Consider the following 10248-nt stretch of genomic DNA (forward strand, 5'->3'; position numbering starts at 1 on the left):
TGATCAATTGTTTCAAGTAGCCTAGTCATTTTTATCAGAGGCTCAGTCACACATTCAGTAATACAAGAAACTATAATCTTGCAAAATAGACAGAATACAAGTAACATTAATAAGGTCCTAAGTAGGTATTTAAGCTAAGAACTTCCATTAGGTGTGGCCCAGTATCTCCCCAGATCATCTGACCCAGTGTGTTCTGCACCAATCGCTATCTTTAAGGGAAATGTTATATTGGCATTGCACACAAAGTTCACCAAAGATATCTACATCATGACCCCTTACGAGATTGAGAAAGGAATGTTATCTTCTAAGGAGTTATATAACTGGCATCAGAAGAAGAAAAATTGAGCTTTATGGTTGAGCATATATTTCTGCTGTTGGGGAGGTCTGGTTAATGCATAATGCAGATACACACTGCACACTACAGGGGAGAGAGGAGGCCCAAATGGGCAGAAAAAAATTTATGTTTAAATCTTCTTGTCTTGCCTTAAAATATGAATTTTATTTCATTACATATAGTAAGCAAAGGAAAAGATGCTCAAGATTATTAGTCATTAGAGAAATGCATATTAAACCACAAGATATCACTACACAATTATTAGAATAGCTAAAACAACAAAAACCCACAAAAACCCTGACAGTGCCAAGGACTTGAAAGGATGTGGAGCAACTTGGGCTTTCATACACTATTGGTGAAAATATGAAACTGTACATCCACTTTGGAAAAACAGTTGGTAGTTTCTTAATAAAGTTAAACATACACAACGTACAGCTCAGCAGTCTCTCTCCCAGGTATTTGCCCAAGAGAAATAAAAACTTATGTTCACACAAAACTTATACATAAATGTTGAGAGCAGCTTTAAAATTGCCCCAAACTGGAAACCACTCAAGTGCCCCTCAAGTTAGGAATGGATAAACACATTGTGGTACATTCACACAATGGATTACCACTCAGCAATTTTAAAAAAGCAAAGAGCTAAAATACACACGGACAATGATGAATCTCCAATGTCTTATGCTAACTGGAAGAAGCCAGACTCAAAAGGCTTCGTACAAGGACTTGAGGACACAGTGGGAGAAGGGGAAGCTAGGGCAAAGTGAGAGAGTAGCACTGACATATATACACTACCAGATGTAAAACGGATGGCTAGTGGGAAGCTGCTGCATGCCACAGCGAGATGAGCTCGATGCTTTTTGACGACCTAGAGGAGTGGGATAGGGAGGGTGGGAGGGAGGCTCAAGAGGGAGGGGATATGGGGATATATGTATACATTCACTTTGTTGTACAGCAGAAACCAACACAACATTGTAAAGCAATTATACTCCAATAAAGATATTTAAAAAGGGCTTGCCTGGTGGTGCACTGGTTAAGAATCCGCCTGCCAATGCAGAGGACATGGGTTCTAGCCCTGGTCCGGGAAGATCCCACATGCCGCGGAGCACTTAAGCCCGTGCGCCACAGCTACTGAGCCTGCGCTCTAGAGCCCATGCTCCGCAAGAAGAGAAGCCACCGCAATGAGAAGCCCGCGCACCGCGACAAAGAGTAGCCCCAGCTCGCCGCAACTAGAGAAAGCCCGCACGCAGCAACGAAGACCCAACACAGCCAAAAATAATAAAATAAATTTATTTTTAAAAAAGGCTTCGTACTGTACGATTCCATTTATGTGACAATCTGAATGAGATGGAAATATAGAGACATAAATCAGTGATTGCCAGGAAGAGTTGGGTGCAAAATAATTTTGGGGGTGATGAAACGGTTCTATATCTTGATTGTGGTAGTAATTACATGACAATAGCTGTTTGTCAAAATTCATAGATCTGTGCACTAAAAAGGGTGAATTTTACCACATCTAAAATTGTACCTCTCGGGAATTCCCTGGGGGTCCAGTGGTTAGGACTGGGCGCTTTCACTGCCCTGTCGAACCTGGGGCCCGGGTTCGATCCCTAGTCGGGGAACTAAGATCTCACAAGACGCGTGGCATGGCAAATAGAATAGAATAAAATAAAATAGTATATCACTAAGCATGACTAAAAACACAAAAGCTTAAAAAAAACTATCCAATGGCTTCCAATCGCTGTTCAAAGAAAACTCAGCCCTCTGAGCTGCGCCTGCTCTGTGCCTCCTCTCCTCCCTTCCCTCCATCTCCCCTCCCTGGCTTCCTGTTGAACACGCCCACCTTCTTCCTGCTTTCTGGTCTCTGCACAAGTAGTTCTCTCTGTCTGGAGTGCTCTTCCCAAGTTCTTCAGATCTTTGAGAAGAGGCCTCTCGGACCATCTACACCAAAGCAGACCCTTCCCAGCCCCTCCCTGTCACATCACCTTCTTTTATTTTCTTCGTAGTATGACCTGGAAACATCTCCCTTGCTTCTCTTCTGTGTCTCTGATCTGGACATGTATGCGCCGTGGAAACAGATACCTTCTCTGTCCTACTCAACTCTCTCCCCAAGTCTACAATAGTATCTGGCACTACACAGGCTCTCAGAACATACATGCTGAGACTGAATGAGTGAGTCGGAGTACAATGCCTCACCCCAGTGAAGGGAAAGGTCTTTGAGGAAAGGCCACGTCCCCTGCCCTCCTCCCATGCTCTGTGCTGGCTGTGATGCCCAGTTCAGAGCTGACACAACAGGCTGCCTGAAGTCCACCAGATCTGGTGTAAGTTAGGGCAAACTGGTGTGCACAGGGCACCCAGTGCCGTCTCTAAAGCAGTCAGCTTTGTGACCCTGGGAAGTTACTCAACCTCTGGGGGACTTAGATTCTTCAATGTCACAGTGGAGGTTGTGATGCCTGACACACACAGTGGAGGCTGTGATGGGCAGACAGCACTTGACATCCACTGTAGCTGGCAGGACATGGAGGGAGCACCGAGCCTCCTCCCTCGGTTTTTACATTTTTTAACAGCTTTTTAACATAAGATAAAATGCACATATTTAAAGTGTGCAATAAGCTTTGACAAGTGTATACACACAAGAAACCATCCCCACAATCAAGATAGAGAAGACATTTGCCACCTGTTTTCCTGTGTCCCACCCCTTTGTAATGTCTACCTCCTGCCACTCCCTCTACCCCAGGCAACCATTCCTCTGCTTTCTGTACACAGGTGTATTTCTCAGGTTTTATATAAATGGGATCACACAACATATTCTCCTTTTTGTCTGGCATCTTTTCCTTGGCATAATTATTTTGAGACTCATCCATGTTGTAGCCTGTATCAGTAATCCATCCCTTTTTACTGCTGAGTTGTATATCCATTGTATAGATATACCACAGTTTATTTACACATCACCTGTTCCTGGGCATTTCCAGTTTGGGGCTAGTACAAATAAAGCTGGTATGAACATTCATGTAGAAATCCTTATAAAGACACATGCGTTCTTTTTTCTTGAATAAATACCTATGAATGACATAGAGTCATAAGGCAAGTGAATGTTTAACTTTTTTCTTTTTCAATAATTTTTTTTAAAAATAAATTTATTTATTTTTGGCTGTGTTGGGTCTTCGTTGTGGCACGCGGGTTTTCTCTAGTTGCGGCGAGTAGGGGCTACTCTTCGTTGCGGTGCACGGGCTTCTCATTGCGGTGGCTTCTCTTATTGAGGAGCACAGGCCGTAGGCGCGTGGGCTTCAGTAGTTGTGGCTTGCGGGCTCTAGGGCGCAGGCTCAGAAGTTGTGGCACACAGGCTTAGCTGCTCCACAGCATGTGGGATCTTCCCGGACCAGGGCTCAAACCCGTGTCCCCTGCATTGGCAGGCAGATTCTTAACCACTGTGCCACCAGGGAAGCCCTTCAATGGACTTTTGATTTTAGAACATCTTTAGATTTTCAAAGGAGTTTCAAAGATAGTACAGAGTTTCTGTATATTCCATCTCTCCCTCACCCCCACCATTGTTAACATCTTACATTAGTATGGTGCATTTGTCTGATGAACCAATACTGATACATTATTATTAACTAAAGTCCAGATTTCCTCATTTCTAACCTACTGTCCTTTTCCTGTTCTATGATTTGATTCAGGACACAGCATTACATTTAGTAGTCATGTCTTCTTAGGTTTCTCTAGACTGACAGTTTCTCAAACTTTCCTTGTTTTTGATGACCTTGATAGTTTTAAGTGGTGCTGGTCATTTACTTATTTTTATTGTGATAAAATATACATAACAAAATTTGCCCTTATAAGTGTACAATTCAGTAGCATTAAATACATTTGAAATGTTCAACCACCATCTCTATTTAGTTCCAAAATATTTTAATCACCCCAAAAAGAAATGTCACACCAACTAAGCAGTCTCTCCCCATTTCTCCTTCCCCACAACCCCTGGTAATCACTAACCTGTTTTTTGTCACTTTGGATTTATTCATTCTGCATATTTCGTATAAACAGAATCACAAAATATGTGGCATTTTGCATCTGGCTTCTACCACTGAGCATTATGTTTCTGAGGTTCATCCATGTTGCCCTGTGTATCAGTACTTCATTCTTTTTACAGCTGAATAATATTTCCCTGTATGGACAGACTACAATTGTTTATCCATCCATTAGCTGATGGCCTTCTGGGTTGTTTCTACTCTTTGGTTACTATAAATAATGCTGCTATAAATATTTGTGTACAAGTATTTATTTAAGTACCTGTTTTCAACTTTTTTTTTTTTTTTTTGCAGTACGCGGGCCTCTCACTGCTGTGGCCTCTCCCGTTTCGGAGCACAGGCTCTGGACACGCAGGCTCAGCAGCCATGGCTCATGGGCCTAGCCGCTCCACGGCATCTTCCCAGACTGGGGAACGAACCCGCGTCCCCTGCATTGGCAGGCGGACTCTCAACCACTGCGCCACCAGGGAAGCCCTGTTTTCAACTCTTTTGGGTATACCTAGGAGTGAAATTGCTAGGTCATATGGTAATTCTATGTTTAACTTGTTGAGGAACTGCCAAGCTGTTCTCCATAGTGGCTGCACCATTTTCCATTCCCACCAGCAGTGTAGGCAGGTTTCAATTTCTCTACATCCTCATTAACACTTATCTTCTAGGGGGTTGTTTGTTTGGTTTTTAAAATTATAGCCAGCCTCATGTGTGAGAAGTAGTGTCTCACCGTGGTTTATTTTTTATAATTTTTAAAAATATTTATTTATTTTTGGCTGCATTGGGTCTTTGTTGCTACACGCGGGCTTTCTCTAGTTGTGGTGAGTGGGAGCTGCTCTTTGTTGTAGTGCACGGGTCCCTCATTACGGTGGCTTATCTTTGTCGCGCAGCACAGGCTCTAGGCAGGTGGCCCTCAGTAGTTGTGGCACTTGGGCTCAGCAGTTGTGGTTCACGGGCTCTAGAGTGCAGGCTCAGTAGTTGTGGCGCATGGGCCTAGTTGCTCCGTGGCATGTGGGATCCTCCTGGATGAGGGCTCGAACCTGTGTCCCCTGCCTTGGCAGGCAGATTCTTAACCACTGCGCCATGAGGGAAGTGCCTCACTGTGGTTTAAATGTGCATTTCTCTAATGACTAAATACGTTGAACGTGTTTTCATTTGCTTGTTGACTCTTTGTATATCTTCTCTGGGGAAATACCTATTGAAGTTCTTCACCCATTTTTAAATTGGGTTGTCTGTCTTTTTGTTGTTGACTTGTAAGAGCTCTTTATGTGTTCTAGATACTACACTCTAATCAGGTATATGATTTGCAAACGTTTTCTCTCATTCTGTAGGCTGTCTTTTCACTTCTTGACACTGTCTTTTGCAACACAAAAAGTTTTCAACTTTTATGAAGTCCAATTTACCTATTTTTTCTTTTGTTGCTTGTGCTTTTGTTGTCATATCTAAGAATCCATTACCAAATCCATGGTGATGAAGATTTCTTCAAAGAGTTTTCTTTGAGTTAATTTTTGTATATGGTGTGAGGTAGAGGTCCAGCTTCATTCTTCATTCGTATCTTTTGAACATCTAGTTGTCCCAGCACCATTTGTTGAGGAGACTATTATTTTCCCCATGGAATAGACTTGGCAATCTGTTGAAAATAAATTGTCCAGAGATGTATGAAATTATTCTGGGCTCTCTATTCTATTCCATTAGTCTGGATGTCTAGCCTTATACCAGTTCCACAGTTACAGTTACTGTAGTATTGTATGCAATAAGTTTTGAAATCGGAAATCTTGAGTCTTCAAACTTTTTAAGATTGTTTTTGGCTTTTGGGCTCCCTTGTAATTCCACATGAATTTTAGGATCAGTTTTCCTGTTTCTGCCTACAAGGCCATTGAGATTTTGATAAGAATTGTATTGAATCTACAGATCACTTTGGGAAGGATTGTTGTCTTAACAATATTAAGCCTTCAAACCATGAACAGGATCTTTTTCCATTTATTTTTCTTTTTTTTTCCCCAGCAATGTTTTCTAGTTTTCAGTGTTGGCTTGTACCTCCATGGTTAATTTTATTCCTGTCTTATTCTTTTTGTTCTTTGCTACTGTATAGAAATACAGTTAATTTTGCGTGTTGATCTTGTATCCTGAGACTTTGCTGAATCTTATTAGCTCCGACAGTTTTATTAGCTCAGTTTTTTTTAGTGTGAATTAATTTTTTTCTCTGTATAAGATCATGTCATCTGTGAATAGAGAGAATTGAAGGTTTAACTTTTTAAGAAACTGTTCCCCAAATTGGTGGTACCATTTTACATTCCCCCAGCAATATATGAGAGTTCCGGTTCCTCCAAATCCTTCCTTACACTTGGTGTGATCCCACAGTACCCTATCATCTACTTATGGGAAAATGGACAGAAAAATTAAGGGACCTATCCAATACCACCTTCTCAGTATGCTCAAAGCACTGACCCAGATCTCACCAAGTCTGCATCCCTAAACCTTCATTTTCCATCCATGGATGAGGAAACTGATACCCCAAGCGGTCACCCCTGGGAGTGACTCCTCAGCCTGCAAGAGCTGAATCTGTTTGGCATGCCTGTCCCAAGCCAGAGGGACCAGGGACCTCCCCTAAGGTTCTGCCCCCTTCCCTTGTCCTCCTCCCACCCTGCCCCTGCCCTTGAGCATCATCCTCTCCCAAACTCAGGGATCTGGGAAACCTGGGAGTCTTCCCTGAGACATCACAGAGCTGGTTGCCAAGGGAGACCTGCAGATCCATCCCCTAGGCAGGGGAGAGCACAGCCCTGCTGCGTAGGAGGCCCAGCTGCCCCTCCCCGACCTGGCTGGCCCTCCAGGAAGCCTTGGTCTGTGCGTTCTCTCAGCTGCGCATAAGAGAAGGTGCCAGGCTGCGGGGAGGAGTGGCAGGAGGAGAGATGCCCTCCTGTCCTGACCTGGGCCCAAAGCCACCAGTCCAGGCCATGTGACCCTGGGCACCAGAATGCTCTCTCTAGGGTAGGGGGCAAAAAGTGGTGGCAGAAAGAGCCTGCAGTCCTGAAAGAGATCTTGGTGCCAAGACTCAGGCTTCTCAGCCCTCCCTGTTGGTGGGGAGGGAGAAGGAGTGTTTTGTTGGGTGAGGGAGGTGGGAGACGGGGGGCAGAGCCCATTTGACAGACAGGTAAGCTGAGGCTCTGCAGGCCAGGGGTGGAGCCCATCACATAAGCATGTGACTACACTGTCCCCTCACGGCCTCTGTGGCCCAACAGCCACCAATCTCCTGCTCTCTCCTCCACAGATGCAGTGAGCTGGGCCGGAGGACACACCAGTCACCCTGACATGCCACCCAATATCTACGAGGCGGGGCTGGGGGTCCAGCAGCAGCAGTGTCCCAGTGCCCAGGGAAGCAAGCCCAAGAACTTCTGGTTGCACCACCTCCAGGGCCTGGCTCTCTACCTGCCAGGCCACATGCAGCCTGCCGGCCAGTGTGAGAGCCATTGGCTGGGCCAGCTCATGGCCGGGGGCTGCCTCCCACAACCCGAGGGCACAGTCTGGCCCCTGGACTTACCACAGGGGGCTCTGGGCCCAGGTAAGTCACTACTCAGCCCTTCTGGAAGCTCGACAGCCTGGGAAATACAAGTGAGCACCTGTCCAGGTGATGCAGGGCTGGGGACAGGAGGGGAAGACCCCGGGCAGGGTTGGGCTGGGTACTCAGATGGACCCAGGTGGCCCCTCTCCACTCCCAATCCGCCTGGGTACCTGTCCCAGCTCTACATTTGATGAGGGACCTTGGACTGCTCTCCCCCGCTGGCCAGGCCTCAGTTTCCCCATTTGTAAAATGAGGCGTTCGCGTTAGAGAAGGGTCCTTTCAGTTTGAAACATGTTTCCCTCTTCCTCTTCCCCTCCCAGGTTTTAAGGAGAACTGCCCCCTCCCCTCCGGTTTTGAAGGATGCCAGGTTCACGGGGGTCATAGGATGGACTGGCAGCCTCCCCCAGGTCCCTCCAAGTGACTCCTCTCCCCCCGCTTTCCTCAGCTTCCAGTTCCAGCATGGACCCAGCCAAGGGTGCCCCCTCCCAGCCCGGTCCCCCTGAAGGCTTGGGGCTCAGGCCTAAGAGATCCTGGGGGGCCTCAGAGGAATCCACATGTCCCTTGAGCAAGAGAACTCACTCTGGGGCTCTGGAGAGGCCATAGGGATCCAAGTGCCAGGGCTGATTCTCCCAGCTCAGGACAGGAGGGGAAAGGATGACCCAGGAGGAGGAGGAGGACACAGGTCCAGGGGGAAGGGCTCAGCCCCCACCAGTAGCATCCCCACACCGAGATGCCTGGGCAGCTGCCTAGCACCAGAGCCTAGGCCAGTCTCTGGAAAACTCGAGGGTGGAAGGAGGAGGAGGTCCTGCGGGAGGGACAGAAAGAAGCCTGGGCGTACCCTTGCAGCCTGCTCCAACTCAAGTTGGCCACTTGTACCTGGGAGGCTGGGCGGAGTGGAGAGTTGGGCTCCCGAGAGATCAGGGAGCCTACAGGTCTAATCTCAATAAAAGCCAAGGCCTGCACCTTCTGTCCCTGGGTCTGTCATCAGGCCAATTCAGCCAGAGAAATGGCCCCTCGGCACCTGTGTTCTGAGAGCAGAGTTCCATGTTGATCCTGGGGGAATCCGAGGTGCTCCCACCCTTAGTTGAGGAGGGAGCCGTCCTCCTCTGGGCGGGACTCTGGGCAGGCTTCCTGGGTGGGCAGGGTCTCAGCAGGCCTAAGAGCAGGGCTTGGTGTTCTGGGTGGAGAGGGCAGAGGACAGAGAAAGTTAGGCCAAGTTTAGGGAGGGTGTCGGGAGGAGAGCAAGTTCCCAACCTGGGCAGAGACATTGGCCCTGACTCCACGCCGCCCCTCATTGAGGCCTTGGTTGAGTTCACCCTCTCTGGAGAACCCTGGCTGCCCTGACCCTCCAGGCAGAATGGGCATAGCCCTTCTCCCAGCTGGGCTAGACTCCAGGCACCCAGGCATGGGCTCCTCTGTATCAGGAGGTCTTAACCCCAGCCCTGTTGACATTTGGGGCTATGCCATTCTTTGTTTCAGGGGCTGTTCTGTGAGTTGCAGGATGTTTAGCAGCGACCCTGGCCTCCACTCACTAGATTCTAATAGTGCCCTCTGCCCAGTGTGGCAACAAAAAACATCTCCGGAGAGTCTGATGTCCCCTGGGGGGCAGAATCTCTTGGGCTGAGACCCCCTGCTCTACATCACTGGGCCTCAGCCTGTGGGGACAGATGGGAGAACCTGGGTTTGCCTCAGTGACCCTCACCATTTGGCTGATTTCCTGTTGTGGCAGGCAAGGGCTGACCTACCCTCTCACAGGCTTCTGTCAGATCACACATGATGCTGTCAAGGACATTCTGGACACCAGGACAGCTGGGCTCCTTCCAGACATGAGGAAAAGCTCCCTCAGGCCCCTGCCCTGCTCCTGTACACTGGTACAGCAGATTCTGGAGACTTTGGTCCCTGGGTGTTTTTCAGGTTGTTGTAAGTGTGCATGCGGCCCTGGGTGGTGGCAGCTCCTAGTCCGGGCCACCAGCCTCAAGCCCTGTCCCATAGGGAGGGCCATCGTGGGGAGGCCCAGCCCTCAGGGAGCAGCACACCCATGCTTTGGAGGGGTCCACACCTGGGCTGGGGTCTCAGGCCCACAGTTCACAGCTGTGTGGCTCTTGAGCAACTCCCAGCCCCTCAACCAGTCATTTGTCTAAGAGGGTGACAGGCACGACCTCCTGCCCCCAGGGTGGCCAGAGGCTCCAAGGAGTTGGTGGAAGGACCTGGTCCCAGGCTTGGCCCAGCCAGGGGCTGGGACCTGCTGCCCCCTCTGCCCCCCACCTAAGGCTCCTGTGGTGGGGTGCCCTGGGCAGGGCCCCTGCCTGACCACTGCACTGTCACCAGCTCTAGAACCTCTT

General features: G+C 48.2%; 1 protein-coding gene across 1 annotated transcript; it reads left to right on the plus strand.

Moving 5' to 3' along the window:
* Positions 1 to 6568: 6568 nt before the first annotated feature.
* Positions 6569 to 8699, plus strand: LOC309817452 (uncharacterized protein C16orf90 homolog). The gene is given in 3 exon segments (XM_082645777.1): positions 6569 to 7916; positions 7918 to 7956; positions 8314 to 8699. Coding segments are annotated over 3 exon segments (495 nt in total). The 5' UTR covers positions 6569 to 7656; the 3' UTR covers positions 8510 to 8699.
* Positions 8700 to 10248: the final 1549 nt, after the last annotated feature.

This window comes from Mesoplodon mirus (genome assembly GCF_964341445.2).
Source record: "Mesoplodon mirus genome assembly, chromosome: 15".
Taxonomy (NCBI): Eukaryota; Metazoa; Chordata; class Mammalia; order Artiodactyla; family Ziphiidae; genus Mesoplodon; species Mesoplodon mirus.